General features: G+C 37.6%; 3 protein-coding genes across 3 annotated transcripts; 2 read left to right on the forward strand and 1 right to left on the reverse strand.

Moving 5' to 3' along the window:
* Window positions 1-231: 231 nt before the first annotated feature.
* LOC106919295 (DEAH (Asp-Glu-Ala-His) box helicase 15) lies at window positions 232-11,364 on the reverse strand. Its single transcript, XM_014989539.2, has 14 exons — window positions 11,196-11,364; window positions 7,966-8,308; window positions 7,619-7,812; window positions 7,335-7,494; window positions 5,860-6,078; window positions 5,606-5,773; window positions 5,433-5,519; window positions 4,993-5,142; window positions 4,743-4,851; window positions 4,466-4,657; window positions 2,838-2,960; window positions 1,208-1,398; window positions 911-1,080; window positions 232-803 (listed from the first exon to the last, which is right to left on the reverse strand). The coding sequence occupies exons 1-14, from the start codon at window positions 11,258-11,260 to the stop codon at window positions 686-688; spliced, it is 2,289 nt and encodes a 762-aa protein (XP_014845025.2). The 5' UTR covers window positions 11,261-11,364; the 3' UTR covers window positions 232-685.
* Window positions 11,365-13,560: 2,196 nt separating this feature from the next.
* LOC106919278 (uncharacterized) lies at window positions 13,561-14,867 on the forward strand. The gene is made up of 4 exons (XM_088007274.1): window positions 13,561-13,609; window positions 13,752-14,105; window positions 14,231-14,399; window positions 14,497-14,867. The coding sequence occupies exons 1-4, from the start codon at window positions 13,561-13,563 to the stop codon at window positions 14,795-14,797; spliced, it is 873 nt and encodes a 290-aa protein (XP_087863400.1). The 3' UTR covers window positions 14,798-14,867.
* Window positions 14,868-15,626: 759 nt separating this feature from the next.
* LOC106919294 (superoxide dismutase 3) lies at window positions 15,627-17,923 on the forward strand. The gene is made up of 2 exons (XM_014989538.2): window positions 15,627-15,932; window positions 17,017-17,923. Exons 1-2 carry the CDS (start codon window positions 15,919-15,921, stop codon window positions 17,648-17,650), a joined length of 648 nt encoding a protein of 215 aa, XP_014845024.1. The 5' UTR covers window positions 15,627-15,918; the 3' UTR covers window positions 17,651-17,923.
* Window positions 17,924-18,085: the final 162 nt, after the last annotated feature.

Genomic DNA, 18,085 nt, shown 5'->3' on the forward strand with positions numbered 1-18,085 from the left:
AGATTAAAAGCAGGTTTTGCTTGGTAAAGCAGATGATGCCAGCTAATAAAGGAGCTTGAGTCTCAGTTCACCACTGCTTCTTAGTTTCATGTATGTCTTCACATGGCAAAGCTTTATGTTCACTGTCGGGGATTACTTTAAAACTATCAATTGAGTACAGTGCAAATATGCTAAATGAGCATATTTTTATGGCAAGCTGAATGTAGTAAATAGAAAATTAAAAAACCCAAAAAGAATTAAAATGTCATTTAATTTTTATGTAACAAAGCCAAGACGTAGTTCAAACTTGAAGGAAAAAAACTCCCCATCAAATCATTTTTGTCACACCAATCCTACCAAAAAGAATCTATCCACAAAAATAAAGTCAAAGCTCGTTTATTTAAGAAACAAAGCAAGCACAGATCTTTTTTATGGCTCCAAAGGCTCCTGAATTAAATTCAACCACATCTATAAGACCTGCTCCAGATAATTTCTTTTGAAAATCATATTAAGCTGGATCTAATGACTGCTGCTGATATTTCATGTCATTACACCTACTTACAGAACCGACATTGATGGGGTAAACAAAAATAAGCAAACAAATACTAAAAATCAAAAAGCCATTGTTTGAACATTAAAGTACAATGATACCGAAAGATCTAAAACTACAGTATGCAGGTTGTTTTCCAGGATACTTCGACTATATTCAGTACTGGGTGTACTCTTTGCTCTCTAGTTTGGCAATAATTCGCTCCAGCTGTCTTTTAGCTTCACATTGTGGAAAGTTACTCATGTCATAGTACTGGGGTGCAATCTTCACCAACCTGCAACAGAGGAAAACATGAACAATCCCATCAGTAAGATGACAATTTATACTCATTCATTGCAGTTAACCTGCGGGCATTCATGATAAACTTATCAGTGCACATACCACTCTGGTTTGATGTCTGTGCAAGTGCGAATGTAGTTCTTGGTGGTGAGAACAAATTCGTTGTAGAGCACCCACTCAGGTTTGTGGTCCAGGACTGTGGATGGGTGCAGCTGGACCACCTGGTTGTCTTTCACTGTGAGGTAATGGCCTGTGCGCTCCAAATGAGCCACCTGAAAGGAGAACAAGTATTATTAATATTACAATATTTAAAAAAAAAGCAATAAAAGACCAAAAGTTTTATGCATCATCATCTCTGATGAAGTTATTTACACTAATATTTTCACACTAATAGCTGACCTGCATGAAGAAGCCGGTGCAGAGCGCTCGTCGGATATTGATGTAGTAATCTCTGCTGGTAAACTCTGTGCTTCGCCGAGGGAGACTGAAGCGGTCCATGATCCTGGACAGCTGCTGACGTACATTGTCAGCAGACATCAGTGAGCGGTAGTTGACAAAGTTGTCGTAACACCACTGGTTAGCTTCATGGTCTGGAAAAAAAGAAGGATTTGAGTCAAGATAACTGCCTTTAAAGACGTTTAAGCTTTAAATGAACTTGAACAGCAGCATTGATTTATAGTCAAGCTGGAATGTTGTAACTTTACATATAAATTAGGGATGGAAAAATTCATAAAAAGAATATGAATGGTTTAGTTCCTTGTTTCCAGAAGACGTGTGTCCTGTTTGGGTCAGTACATCAGCAGTTATGCATGTGAGAAACTAGTGGATGTAGATCATTTGTTAGTTACAACGATTGTCCAACTGAGGCTACTATACGATCATTCTTGCTCTGACATAGTAAAAGAATAATAATGATGAAAATTCCCCAATTACCTTAAACATTTAATGCTGCAACAGAGCAAAGAAAACTGGATTTGCACTGATAGAGTTTTTAGATTTATAGTTTTATTCCGGCTCTGACTTGTTGATTCCACTTTTGGAAAATGATGTTTGATCTCAGGACTTTATCTCGCATACAAAACCTGGTGTGTAAACTTTCATTTTATTTAACAGCTAAACGTAACCAATTTTAATCATAAGAAATTATGCTCCAGAGAAAGTAGTTTCAATCCAACAGAAAATTAAAGGATTAAGAGATTAAAAAAAAAGAAAAAGAAACACAGGTTTATCAATATATGATGATAAGGAAAAAACTCTCAGAAATAGCATTATATCTAAATTTTTCAGATTGTGGCTGCATTACGCCCTTTTGATCATGTTTTTTTTAGGACTTCTATCTCCAAATAATTTGGTTTATGTGATGGAATGAATGGGAAAAAAATCCCAGGAAAAAAATTAAATTGTACATTTAACAAAATAAATTACCAGATGTTTCAAGTGTTTTAATAACTACCACAAGAGGGAGACACATTTTGTGTTTTGAATGTCAATAAATGAAGTGATTCAGGTCTATATATAGCATTTTGGAAGCATGAAAATTGGTCAATAAAATACGTTAAAACATAAAGGTTCATTGTAGAACTGTAACATAAGCTCCAAGTCCAGTTTAACAACTGCAACTATATCGGGAGTGAAGTCAACAGTGAAAGCTAAGACTGATATTCATAGTGGGGTAAGAGGTAGAGAGCGGAAAAATCTTTAATGTAACCCAGGTATGTACATTAAAATCTAATATTTTTAACTCAAGTGTAATGTTATCATAAAACCATACGGTTGATAAAAGCCAAAAGGTAGACTTAAGATTCTTACTGTTCATCTCCATTTGAAGCTGAGAAATTAAAACTAAATAAACAGCAACATCTCCATCAAGATTTTACATCTACAGTTTTTAGAAGAAGATTTTAAAAAGCAAATTGACATTTTTTGTTAATATCCAAATATTTTCTAACATGCTGTGATCCGAGACTTCTATCCTGAAATGGGCCTGACAGGTTTCTTGCATCCTAACTAACAAAGGCTTGACACTCACTTTGTTTGAAGGCGTGATAGACGTTGAGCAGCGTCAAGTGGTCTCCGTCAATGTGAGCAAATCTCATCTTGGACTCGTCCGCTGCCTTCTTAGCCTCCGTGGGACGGACAAAACACTGTGGGACTAAACAAGGTTGGTATGGGCCCCAACAAAGCCGCCCATAGGGATGAGTCAAACATTCACAGAAAAATGGAGCAAAGCCTATGATGCTAGGGCACTTGACACTGCGTTGGGACAGGGCAGGACCACACTTTATCAAAGGGGGATCTGCAGGCTTTTCTCAAGGTCATTTCCAACAGTAACGGCTATAAGCTCGTAGAGAGTTGGGGATGGGGGGGGTCATTTAACCACATCTGTAAAACAAGAGTTTTCACACAACTATAAAGTGTTAGAAACACCAGCAATGTTTGATTTATGCAGGACTGATAGGTTTTACTTTTAAACATGTAACGTCTTCTCCTTAACTACACATGACATTGACAAACAGTAATATATTTAATTATTTGTAATAATTCATAAGCATTAAGCAAAATCTGAAATAACATAAGTGGTGCCTGCCCTATCCACAGGCTGTTTACACAAGGCTTCAAGTAGGTAAACAAAACCTAAAATTTAAGGACCGCATCCAACACTTTCACTTAAAAAGTTGCAAAGGTACTCGAGCATATACTTTAATTTTAGTAGTGTAGAGTATTTTAGTAGTGTCATGTAAATTTTATGATGTTCAATATTTTAGTAAACTAGTAATTATGACTTTTCAAAGTAACTTCACCTTACAATGTTATAAATAAGCTTCAGAATGCCTTAGATGCTGTTTTAAAACTAAGGTGAACAACAAGGCTGCAAGACTTAATAAAATATATCACCATCTTAAAACAACTCTGTACAACGTCATGGAGGACTGTTTGAAAGTCAACAAGTGTTGGCTAAAATATTAAAAATAAAAACAGAACACAGTGTGTGCCAAGAATATATTCAAAGTGTTGGATGAATCAGCTGTAGTAGCTGCACATGTCTGACTCAGATTACTTGGCCTAAGATGCTAAAAGTCCCAAAGATTGTTGGAAGCAGAGATGAAAAGAAGAATATTGGGAGAAAATGGAAATTTATCATAATGGCTTTCATTTCTTACCAATATTAATTTCCATTGCATGATTTTAGCCCAACTGGACCATGTGTTATTTATCATTTCACCATCATGTCATGTTGTAAGCTTATTGTTTTGGCAGGTTGGGGTGTTGAATGAATTACTTTGTCTTCTATTATTTTCGTTTAGCTTCGACGCCACAATGGGGAATGATCTTCAGGACCAGAAATATTTTAGCAGTAGTGAGTTGCTCTATGTTACTCACTTTCTCTGGAATTGCATTCATAAAGGATTTCAACTTTAGCAGTGGATGCCAGAGACTTTACCCTGAAATACCGATTGGCCTGTACCTCGTCATAATCATTTCATAATAATCATTGACCAATCTTTAACTGGTATAAAGTCTTCAGGCGTAAATTGGAGGCAAACCTATTAGGATAATGCGAAGAAATAACATGGCTGGTTATTTCAAACGAGTGTTTTCCTTAAGGAGCTTGGCCTTTTAAAGGCCAGAAGGTGTCAGCCCAGTCCTGGGCATTACCTGACAGCATGGCAGTGATGGAGAGGATCTCATTGGAGCAGTTAAACTCGCAGCTTGCTATGACCATCTTGGCCAGCTGAGGATCCAGCGGGAATTCTGCCATCATGGAGCCAAGCTCGGTCAGGTCACCATCATCGTTGAGAGCGGCCAGGTAATTGAGAAGCTCAAGAGCCCTCATTAGCGTTTCAGGAGCTGCATTGGTGGGGAATGAAGGGTGATGAGGATCCGCAAGTCAACTGGTCAACATGACTTTTCTTCAGAATCAACCATTACTCACCTGGAGGGTCCATGAAGTCAAAGTGGACAAGGTCATCAATGCCCAACTTCTTCAACTGCAGCACAACAGATCCCAAATTGGACCGAAGAATCTCAGGGTATGTATTATCCTGGAAAAGCATAAATTTAATGGTAAGTTTATCTTGTCCATTTTTGATACTAACACACACAAAAAAATAAATAAACAACATTAAACAGACCAGGAAAGCAGGAGGGGTGTGAACCAACTTCACACTTCCACAGTGACTCACCTGCATCTCTGTTTTGTAGGCCTTCTCTGTATAGAGGCGGAAACATTTCCCTGGACGTGTTCTGCCGGCTCTTCCCGCCCTCTGCTGTGCCGAAGCTTTACTGATGGCTGTGACTAGCAGAGACTCAACTCTGATGCGGGGATTGTACACCTAGACATGCAAACACACATGTTTAAAGCTGCATGTACAGTGGGACAAAAAACAGATAAACTAAACCAACACCAGCAGACTTAGTAAAATAAATACTGAATAATACCAAATTAAGCAATTCACAATGCTATGCTGAGAAAAACCACCCTGCAGCATGATACCGCTACCTACATGTTACAACGTGGTCATGGTCTCTCTATGCATGTTGGTCAAAAAGTGCAATTTTGGTCTTGTTTGACCACTTTTACAAGGTACTGTATATAGAATAAACAGGGTTTCTTTTAACTCACCTTCTGTTTGGCAAATCCAGGGTCAATGACAAACACGACACCATCAATTGTTAGCGACGTCTCAGCAATATTTGTTGACACAACAACCTGAAGGGGAAAGCCGCAGCTTAAATATTCATTCATGAATGTAAACAGTGGGAGCCATTTAGCCTGATCCATTTTGGCCAGCAAACCTTTCTCCCTATAGCGCCGTTTGGCTTTCTTGGAGGAGGTGGCTCAAAGATCCTCTGCTGCTGCTGCGGGGGCAACGTGGAATACAGTGGAATGATTTTGATGTCTCCGACTTCGGGGCCAAGGTCGTCAACTTCTCGTTTGATCCTCTTACAGGCTTCATCGATTTCCTGAAAGGAAGGACAATGACTTGTCTTCCTCATTCAGGACAAACAACGCTGTTCAGTAACGTACTTGACAGTACTGCAAGCATTACCTCTTGACCTGTGAGGAACAGAAGGACGTCACCTTCATCCTCTTCACACATGTGAATCTGAATGACTGTACGAATTGCTGCCTCCAGGTAGTCCCGCTCCGGTTCAGGGGTGTAGAAGATCTCTACAGGATGTGTGCGTCCAGGAATGGTCAGCAGAGGGCAGCTGTCAAAGTACACTTGGAACTTTCCTGCATCCAGGGTGGCACTCATCACAATTACCTGTGCAGAGAACAATATGATCACTGTTCTTGTTTAAAAATTATGCTTATAATTATGAAGCTATGTGAGCTCCGAGTCTTTAATGTCAACACATTAGATGAATATCCTGTAACCTGATAAGCTGGTGCCTTTGCTGCTACTTTTTCCCACACTTGGAAAAAAAGTAGTCAGCATTTTAACTTTGTCAAGAAGGTCTGCATTTGTTGATTTTGTAAACACAGTTTTATTATAAGTTGATGTTTCAATAAACTATAAATGCTCCAAAGAAAACTGATGACCGGAACAGGAGGACTTTTATCTCGACAGGTCCTGATTAGAAATTAGCAAGTTGTTTGAAAACTCAAATTTGATTTTTTTTTTTTTAAATCAGAAAAGGCAACTAAAATGCATCATATTACTCACCCTCTCTAAAACAAAACAAAAAAATAGACCGACCTTAACATTATCATTATTAATAATGTTGTAACAATGTTTTTTTTATTTCTGCATCCTCTCCAGGTCTGTCAAAAAATCAAAAGATCTCTTGCACTTGTAATCAAGTGTGTCAATTGGGAACACTTGATTACATGAAGATTATATTATAAAATAAATAAATAAAAATAATAGTTTTTTTTAGAACTGAATAAATGTATGAAATTTAAGTTTATATGCTTGAGATGTAATGCTAACTATGCTAATCATGCTGACAGCTCATTATGATGCAGGTTTGCTCACGCAAAGACTAAACAAACTTTAATTTTGCAGAGAACACTTCACAGTGTAACTGATATTTTAAATATCCAAAATAAAACAGAAAAAAGAAATGAAAACTACTTACAAGATAAACCATATAAAAATGATTATGATGTCTCTGTAAACAAATTTGTCCTTCAACAAATATTAATTAGAATGGAAATTTTTTGCTCATTTTAATTTATCATGCAAATAATTGATTATAATTGCACATTGCTACAGGTTTAATCCTGCCTTTTCTAAAATGTCATTAAAACTTATATTGATGTCCACTCTCTGTATTCAGTGGTGTGACGTGACAATATAAACAGTGAATTTTTGTTCATGACTCTAATATTAGGAAAAAACATTTTGGAAGCTATAAATTCTGAACGACACCTCAGAATTAGCTAAAATCTTATTGGAATGCCAAGCAATGTTAAGATCGCCATTACAAATCTTAGATGTCTTAAACATTGGTGTTATTGTTACTGAAAAACAATAATAATAATACAAAATTAAAATATATATAATAAAAAACCCACCTTCAGATCCTGTCTTTGGCGAACCACTTCCTTTAACACGCCCATCAGGATGTCTGTGGCCAGAGTTCGCTCATGGGCCTCATCCAGAATGATCACACCATATCGCTCCAGCAGAGGATCATTCATAGCCTCTCTCAGCAGCATACCATCTGTCATGTATCTGTAGAAATAACAATGTTTTAATAAACAGGACAATTCTGGTGCAAGATCAATTCTGATTCCTGTGGAATAACATCCTTGAACTTAAAAAAAAAAAAAACCCTCTTCAGAAAAGCAGCCATTACTTTAATATAGTCTTGGCAGAGCTGCAGTCCTCAAATCTGATGGAGTAGCCGACTTCCTGTCCAAGCATGACATCCATTTCGTCTGCAACCCTCTGAGCCACACTCATGGCAGCCACTCTCCTCGGCTGAGTACAAGCTACGGCCCGCTTAGGACCAGGCAAAGCCCTCACCATGTCCACACACCACTGAGGAATCTGAAGATTGAAAAAAAGGCAACAATTTAGGAAGCTTTGAATATTATTATTTCATAAAGGATTCTTTCAAATCTTCCATTTAACTCTTAAGTTTCTAGATTTTCCCAGCTGTTTCTTAAACCGAATTACGCTGGACCTGTATAAATATCATACCTGTGTTGTTTTTCCAGAGCCAGTCTCTCCAACAAGGACAAAGCTCTGATGGCGTGTAATGATGTCGTTGAAGCTTTCTTTGTACTCCCACACCGGAAGCTGTAGCCTTTTCTTCAGGATCTCGTAGTAGCGCGGCGTGTGTGGCAGATTGGTGAATGGGTTAATCTGCTGGTGCATGTTCATCTGCTTGACAGGAGGTATGATCGACATCGACGGCATGCTGTTAGAGGGAGCTGCCGACAGCTTGGAGTCCCTGTCCCGGTCTCTGTCCCTGTCGCGATCTCTGTCTCGATCCCTGTCCCTGGAACGGTCCTCGCGGTCTCTGTCGCGGTCTCTGTCTCTCCTTTGAGAATAAAAATAGTGCTTCATCAGCAACAATTTCATGATACAATCAAGTACTATCAATACTAATTTCTAAAAAAAAAAAAAAAAATAAATAAATAAAGTATGAGAAAAAGCAGTTTAAGGTTTTCTGTGAAAATATTTTAAATCTTCCACAATAGAAATACAATTCGCTAACAACACATCAATATATAAAGCCCTCCTGAATAACAGATGTATAAAGCATGAATATTCATTGTTTCACATAATCGAGCTCATGTGACAGATGAGCATTTAAGTATTGCATTCAGTATGTTAATGAAACAAGAATCTATCCAAAGGAGACTCGTTTTAGACTGAGAAATAATGCTAAGTCAGAAGATTTCAGAGCTGATATTTCTGACCCACAACCACATAAAGAGGAAATGAGACCACAACTTTCACTGACTGAACAAAAATATCACTGATAAGCTAATTAAACAAGGACATCATAACAATGCAAACAACCTGTATTACCACCGCACAATTTCTGTTCAATTATGTTGACTGATTCATCACATGTTAAAATGATAGCAAAACCAAAAGAACAATAAACTTTCACTTTTAAATTCAGCTTGATTTCTGGAGATTATCCTTTATCGTTTTATTAACCCAGATCCCCTTTATAACATTATTGTGTTTTTCCAATTCCACAGCCTTTACAATTGTTGAATTTATTAGTTAGTCAATTTTAGTGGGTTTATGTCTGTTTTGAACTTGTGCAAAGATAGAATAATCATTTATTGGTCCTTATTGAGGAGATTCAAGTGTATTAGCAGCTCCGACATAGGCAAAGGGAAAGCCCCAAGATCCACATAAATAAGTATTAAAAATTAAATAGAAATGTTACTGCAACATCAAATCTACATAAAACCATAAAGTTATGACAAACAGCAGATTATAAGAAACATACAAGTGTATTAAAAAATTAAATAGCGATTATATTTATGTGCAAAAACAATAAGAATGATTGAAAAAAGAGAGAAGAGGCTCACTCTGCATGCCATCATGTTTTGTTGCGGTTTCTTTACACTGCAAAAAAACAATCGCTTCAGGGCAATCTTTTTGACACATATGGACATTTAATCTGCTCTAGAGAAGGTTAGGTGGCCAGACTAAAGAGCATAAAGTTACAACAGAGACAGATCTGGGCAAAAGCTTATCCAGATTCAAGTTACTGAAACTCCCATACAAGTATTGAGTGATAGCACAGGCCACTGGTCTAACAGTTACTAAGAAATTGCTATTTACAGTTTTTACAACCGCAGTTGTAACTTGGTTATGTTTATTGGGAAATACACGGGTGAGTATGAATATTAGAGAGCTAATAGGCATATGCAGTCAAAAAGATTAGCACTGATCTTTGCTTCAGTTATCACTGCAAAGTGAAGTGCAGTGGCCAACATTTCAAGAACCCTTGTAGAAACTGAAGTGGACAGCATTGACGTTGCTGTGGCTACTGGAATGGGCCATTTTGGTATTCAGTGCAAGTTAAGGTAACACTTTAGTTGAAGGGGTGTGCATGAGACTGACATGACACTGTCATAAACATGACATAACAACTTCATGAGGGCTTTATGAAGTCTTCATAAAGAAGTCTTTATGAATGTTTGACTGTTGTCATGAAGTGTCATTCGGTAAATAATGACACTTTTAATGCAAAGTTGCTCTAAAAGTTGCAATGAAAGTTCATTAAAAATGCCAACTTTGCGTTAAATTATCATAATTTACAAAATCATGCAAAGTTGGCACTTTTAATGGACTTGTAAAGCAACTTTGCATTAAAAGTGTCATTATTTACCGAATGACACTTCATGACAACAGTCATAAACATTCATATAGACTTCTTTATGTCCATGACAGATGTTGTGTCATGTTTATGACAGTGTCATGTCAGTCTTATGCACACTCCTTCAAATAAAGTGTTTCCCAAGCTAATAATGTATTCCTGCATTTACAAGTAATTCAAGCGGTGCCGTTCTGGTTTTTCTACAAAATGGAATTTTAATTTCTATGTCAAACATACACTTAAAATTGATAGCATTACGCTTCTTAATACAGCCCAAAACAAAATCCTATTATTGCACTATTTTAAAATGTGAAGATAAAGTCAAAGAACATTTCTATACTTTCAAAACAATAATCACTACGCATAAAATCGACCTTATCAGCAAAAAAAAATGAAGAATGATAAAAACAATAAAACGCAACCGAATAAAACTGAATACAAATAAGACAAGTAACAACAAAGGATGAATTTTCTTCTCAACTAGAATTACAAGGTAGTTAACAAGTGTTGGGTGAGAATAGAAAACTTTGTACCTGGGGAAGTGATACTCAAATAGCACTGATGTCTTACTACAGACGCGCGAATGGCACTGAACACTGGAAACACTTATCGCGTCAAAGCAACACTACATAACTTACTAACTTCAAAGATTACATAAAACTTAACATTTTAAAATGTGCATCAATTTTATTGCATTAAACCACAATCTCTGACAATGCAGCAAAGGCTATCCCAATTGCGCAACTTTGAAGATGTCCTGAATGAGCTGTTAGCATGTGGCTAATACCGTTAGCCCCGCACGTGCAGAGAACGTTGATAATTCGCTTCTCAAGATAAGCTCACCTCCATTGGCTCTCAGATATCTCTAAAGCAATAGCAAGCACTTGTAGCCCTGTATCAGAGGAGCGCTCGTGTGCCGAGAAAAGGAAGCAAATCAAACTAAGCTGCATCGCTAACAACAGAGGTTATTTTTGTTTCGGCTTTTTGGCTGGAACATAGCTTACTGAACTAGCACCGGCTAACGTCTAGCTCGGAGCCTCATTGTTCCAAGGGGATGAACACGCTGCGTAGCTTCACCTACCCGTCAGACCGCTTCTTACTGGAGGAGTGCTCATCGCCCAAATCCAAACGGTGTCTTTTGGACATATTGCTTAGGAAAATGTAGTTTATCTGTACCACCAACACAACAGTGCTGCGCCAAATGCAACTACCAGTTTCCTGATTCCTGCGCTGTGTTTTTTCCACATTTGTTTTACAGATTGTAACACCGCCACCTGCTGGTTTGGATCCCACTGTATGATTCATTTCACATTTCTCCATTTCTGACGTCACCAATAGTGGAGTACAGTTTGTTTTTAAATGGCCACATTTTAAATAAAACAACTTAATAAAGATATAAAATCATGTCAGGTACTTCAATGGCTGACTCAAATCATTTATAATATTACCTTAAACATATGTATCTACTTCGTTTTTCAGAAATATTCATATCTCACTAATGTTTTCACATTTTTTGCACATTGAAGCTGGAGAACTTATTAATTAAACGCTGATGAAATTTTATTTGGTATGTATACACAATTAAGATTATAACTGTGAAGAGGAAGGCATCTATATATATATATATATATATATATATATATATATATATATATATATATATATATATAATATTAGTATATCTGTATGAAATGCATTTAGTGATATAATCTAGTTCTAGATGTCATAATCAATTGTGACATCACTCATCTGTGACATTATAATTACAAGAGTAAGGAGAGAATTATTCAGTGATGCAGAATTCTTCTGTCCTCATTTTCACTCACAAGAGCAGAAAATTCACATCTCAAGGTCTTACTCCAACAGAGTTTGAAGAAGTTTGAAACTGATCACAACTGTCTTACAAACAGAGCAAGAACAAGAATTTTGTGATGTTTCTCTTCAGAAAGGTAAAATATCTATGGATGACTGAATGATCAGTTGTACTTGTATATTGCTGGGTTTTTTTTAGCTCATGTCTTTATTTTCTGCCTCTCAGCATAATTTCTCAGTATTTTGTACATTTTAGATAATTGTAAGTCATTTATCAAAAAATGATTGACTGATGGAAAAAAAAACATATCTAATTTAAGATTTAAATAAAATAAAAATCACTTTGACCTTAAAATCATCTATCATTTGCTGTAAAAAATTTACAAAAATCTGGATTTATTTTATGGTGCATTTGTGTGGCACACTTTAGCTAAAATAAACACGGGCATGTGTTTTCACCAAAATTAACTGTTAATATTAAGCTTGTGAGGTCACCAACCAACCAAACAAACAAACAAACAAACAAACAAACAAACAAACAAACAAACAAACAAACAAAAATATATAGTCATCCAAATAAACAAATAAAAGTAAAAACATGCATTCAACAGTTGGGAAATGTGTAACAAACATTACATTTTGTTGAGAGACATGATCAAAATGATCAATACATATCAAATATGTTGGAGGTCAATGTTTAGCCATTACGGTTCAAAAGCAACTCTAAACAGGTGGTTTTAGCCTTGAATTAAATGAATTCAGTGTTTCAGCTATTTTGCAGTTTTATGATTTGTGGTAAACAGAAGACACCTAAAGTGTCTTACAATCTCAAATGTTTTATTTTATGTACAAATGTGTGCTAAGACAGATAAAGCATTTTTGCTATAGTCTGAATGACTATAGCAAGTCTTTTTGAGTACTTAATTAAACTGAAGTATTTTTCTTTCTTTCCATAGAGCAAAAGAGTGGAACTTCCCACTAAGAGAAGCAGCAAAGCTGTTTCCTTTCTGTCTCCTCACACAACTGCAACTTCTGACCCTGTGCACATGTCCATATTAGGTTTGGGACAGCCTAAACAGTTTGCTGCTGACTTGGATGATCTGTTGTCATCAACCTCTAGCTCAAAGAATAAAGATCATCAAGATGGAGCTGGAGACTTTGCAAGTACAAAGGCGTCCCACTACCAGACAAAAAAAGGAGCAGCATTTAAAAGGCTTTTCAGAAGCCAGCGAGTTGTTCACCAACACCAGATAGTCAGCAGACCTCCACATGAATCTGAGTCCAAATTTGCTGACAAGAAAGGAAAATCCAGTAGAAGGCTGTTTCATAAACCAAAAGGTAGAAAGAAGCACATTAAATCAGCAAAAAAGGACGGTCAGGAGGCAGAGCAAGAGCTGGATGCTGAGGCAGAACAAACTGACGTAAAATCTATTCATACTTCTCTTGAACACAGCTCAATGTGGTCCGATATCTTGGACCAAAATCAAAGGTTTGACTATAACATTGTGTCAACTTTCCTCCCAAACACGCTACCTAATTTTTCTGATGTTGAGAAGAATTGTTTTGATAAAGAAAAGAAGGCAATAAACAGCATAAAAACTGCCATTCAGCCCAGCGGAAAAGGTTTATGTGATATGAAACCAGGTGAAACCTTTAAAAATATGAAAGAAAAAGCAAAAAAGAGTAAGTCAAGCTGAATTTAACTGTTATTTTGTTGTGTCGAACAGACGTCTTGTCAAACATTTCGCTCTGTCGAAGACGTTTGGGTCGGCTGTGAAATAGAAATAAGTTTCATCCACTTAAAAGTATCTGTTTTCTTTCACAGGCTCATTCCAAACAATGAACTTCCGCCAAGCAGGGAATACCGTCACGGAGAACAATTCACCAGGTCCCTTGGAGCATCACGTGGGATCTCTGGAAACTGTAAAAGGAAATGCTGATACTTCTGGCAGCTACAATCAGTTTTACAAATTTAAGAAAAATGTTTTCTTCTTCGACATGGAGCCATCCTTGAAAGAAAACAAACAGCAAAGCAATGCTGATCCAGCTGTTGGTGCAGAGAAACTCTACATTTCTGGAGATACTGGCACAGAAAGTATGCCACCATCTTTTAGGATCTCGGCTAAAAGCGCAGGAACTGATCAGCGATTACAGAACAAACAAGATGAGACTCAGGAAGGTGAGTCTGGAATCTACTTTGAAAGGAGGATCATCTCCTAATACAAACATAAGGAATATTACAGAATAAATCACAAAGCTGTGAACATCAGAACAGAACTGACAAAGGATTCCCCCCCCCCCCTAATTTTACAGGTCCTGAACACATTTCTTTCAAGACCATGAGGTCCATCACTGAGGCCTCAAGTTACTCAGATTTATTCCTTAATCCCCTGGAGTCACTTCGTCAACTTATTCCACCCAACCAACCCAGAAGATCTTTATCAGAACTGAGCTTTAAGCATTTCTCTGAATGGTATGTTCTATGACACTTTCTCACCCAGTTTTCTCAAAAGTCGATATTCATTCACGTTTTCATGTCTGTGACACAATTTTAAACATCCCATTTCTAGTTTCGAAAAGAGAGCACACAGGAGTTGTTTAGAGGCCTACCTGAACTCTTGTCTGCGTCAGTGGAGGGAGATGAAGCAGAAACGTTCCTCAGAGTCAGCCACCGAGAGTCTTAAAAAACCTACCAGCTCCTCTGCAGAGGGTCGGGCAGAGACAGTTACTGAAAGGCTGTCCTCACAACCTGATGCCCATCCGACAAATGTTAGGTCCATTCGTAGCCGCTTCAAAAGATTCACAAACGTGGTGCGGAAAAGACTCTCCCAGCTGTCCAAGATACGCATCGTTGTGACCATCTATCGCTGATGGATCTGACTGAGACGAACCAAGGGTCATTTTTCCACTTTAAAATAAAAATTCTCAACTATTAACTTTGTGTGTTTTATGCTTTTGCTTCGTGCATTAAATGTAATTCTAATGAGCAATGCTGTTTGCATTAAGCTAAGATTTAAAATTAATTCCCAACGAGGTATAATCTGCTTGGTCGATTTTGAAAGCAAGTTTAGAGGTGCAAATGGTATCTCAGCTGTTTTGCCAATTTTCCAGGAAGTTTGTTCTGGATTAGAGGAGCAGAAAAACAGAAATGCTGTTTCTCCATGTTTGATTCTGGTTCTGAGGATGCGGAGTAGAGAGACGTCTAAGAGTTACAAGACACTGACCCTGGAGGCCTGGATTTGAAGGCCTCTGCTGTAGAGTCTGAGATGGAGCTCTTGCATCTTCTCTAAACAGTGAACTGCAGAATGTTGACAGAAAATAAATGATTTTTCAACAACAGAATGATGGGATTTTAAAAGTTTGAAATTCCTGAACAGACAGGCAAACTGTCAAAACCTTATAAAGATGATTATACTAACTCATAATCATTTTTTTGGGAAAAGCGTCACGTGACTATTGTCATGGGCTCTTAAATACCATCAAGTCTTCCTGCGGTAAAAACACGCTTTCTTACTAAAACACTACGCACATAAAAATCTGGTATTGTAATCCAGTACATATGAGTCGACAGCGCTCTAACAGCTTTCAGTTGGTTGCAAACATTATTGGTTCCTTCCTTCCTTTTTTTTTTTTTTTTTTACACTTTCTTGTTTTGAAGCAATTTTTGTTGACACACGCAAGTTGCTTGCGCAAAAGCAATAATCTACGGTAATTAAATAAATCGTGTTTTGAGTCGGTAGAGATTGAAGACAACTGTAATTATATATATTTTTCCTCTAAGAAAACATGCGTGACAGACAAAAACGCTCATGCCCCTAACCAATAAGAAAGAGAATGGGGGAAAGGCGCTCCACCCTCGGCTTGTAAACGCCCACTGACGCGCACGGACTGTTAGGAAACAGTGGCATCGTGTCTTTTCAGAGAACCATTATATTGCAGTTCAACAGCGTAAAGAGACATTGAAGCTTGAAGTCTTGTTTTCATTGCTGACCATGCGCGTTAACAGGTAAGTATGCGGTCCTACAAGTGCGTCTTTTTGCTTACTGCATAACTACTTAAGATTTGCCTGATTAGAAACCGATTTTTATTTTTATTTTTTGTCTTATAAATAATCGAAAATGTGCAACCATGCCAACACTGGGAGCTTACGTAACTAGTTTCCAAAATGTAAAAAAGTTGTTGGTCAACAGCATGAAAATGAAGAGCTGAAAACAACATTTTTGAGACAAACATCACACATCTAAGCATCTAAAACAGCCCCTGAATACTTTAGATGTTTTCACACGCCACGTTCAGATGACCGCACTTCAGTAAGAGCTTGTTAATCAGCCATCAATTATAATCACGTGCAGGGAAAAGGACTGAATCACTGGTTTCAAGTCGCACTTTTTATAAAAAAAAAAAAAAAAAACAACTCAATCTTTTTGTAAATCCCAAGTTTAAATTAAAAAAAATACATCTTTGTTGACTTACAGGCTCCAAGTTTGGACACGTAAATAAAGATGTATTTTTTTTTTAAATGTCTATATTCAAAAAGCAGTTTTTTTTGTTTTTTGCTTACTTCTTTGTAATTTGTGTCTCTGCTTCAACACAACTTAAATAATTTAATCATTAATAGGATACCATGGACTGGACTTTGTTACCCCTTCTCTCCAATCCATGTGCTTTTATAATTTAACAGATTAAAATACAATAAGCTTTTTTTAGGTTAAATACCTGTTGGTAAACCTTTGCGTATGCTTTTATTTTTAAAAACATCTTGGTTAGTGTAAAAAGTCTAAACTAAAATCTCATCAGCTTAAACTGTTAAACACAACTTATGTGGTGATCAGAGGGCCCAGTGACCCCAGTGCAAGTCAAACTGCTCAAGGGCAACAGTGGCTTGTCACTGTGTGGATGTGTGTGTGAATGACCGACGTGTCATTCACACACACATCAGCGTTTGGATGTGTGTGTGAATGACTTGTTAAGCGCTATGCAAGAAGAAGCTATTTACTAAAAAGATTTGTTGTTCAAGTTGCTGTTGTTTATTCTGTGTTTTTTTGTTATCCATTCTTTTGAGTTGTTCTTCTAATCCTGTTATGTCCCAGGTCATCGAGTGGACTCCAAACTGCTCTGCTGGTACTGCTGGCCAGTTGTCAATGCATCTCGGCAAACACAGATACTCTCCTTGCTCCAGAGTTCTCTCAGTACAATGGCACTCTGTATGCAGCCTGCAAAGTGAGACCCAGCACTTCACTTCCTGAGGGGCTTCCCAAGGTATACGGGCAGGTGCTGTTCAAACAGGAGCAGTCTGAGGGAAAGCTTCAAGTCCTCCTTCGGCTCAATGGCTTCCCGGCAGAGGACGCTCCAGAACCCAGAGCCGTGCACATCCATCAGTACGGAGACCTGAGCCGGGGATGCGACTCAACCGGTGGCCACTACAACCCGTTTAGTGTGAACCATCCTAAACACCCAGGAGACTTTGGCAACTTCGTCTCACAGGAAGGACAAATCAGTGAGCTGATTGAATCAGAGGCCACCCTGTTTGGAGGCCTGTCTGCGCTCGGAAGAGCGGTGGTGATCCATGAGAAGAGAGACGACCTGGGGCTCGGCGGAGACATCGGGAGCCTGCTCCACGGGAACGCAGGCCGCAGGCTTGCCTGCTGCGTTATCGGGATGTCCTCCTCCGGCGTCTGGAATACGCAACATGAGCGTTTCGCAAGGCAGCTCAGGAGGAATTAGGCTCACAAGACAGGATTGTTGTTTGACACAGAATTTATCCAAGTGTTGAGTAGTTGGGAGGATAAATTCATGGTTTACTAAGAATCCAATTTTAAGCCAAACATGCCATAAATAGTACAGTTTATATGTGAACTTTTGTTTACCTTTACTTGAACATTAATCACTTTACTCCTCCTCCTGAAATTTACTCTAATTACCTGGATAATATGTATTGGATAGCAATTATCATATTTTGTAACATATTAAAAAGAATCAATCCAATCAATATAAAAACTGAGTATTGAGTCTGTTACAAACTGTCATAATCTGGCCCTTGTGTGTATGCATTTTTTTTTTGTTTTAAACACATTTAGCAGATGTTTAAGAAAACAATCCAAAGATTCATGAAATGGTATTTAGTCTGTCCTCCACACAAGTTTATCACATGTGTATGCA

Source organism: Poecilia mexicana, unplaced genomic scaffold (assembly GCF_051168715.1).
Source record: "Poecilia mexicana isolate PSO_F unplaced genomic scaffold, ASM5116871v1 scaffold_1, whole genome shotgun sequence".
NCBI classification, from domain to species: domain Eukaryota; kingdom Metazoa; phylum Chordata; class Actinopteri; order Cyprinodontiformes; family Poeciliidae; genus Poecilia; species Poecilia mexicana.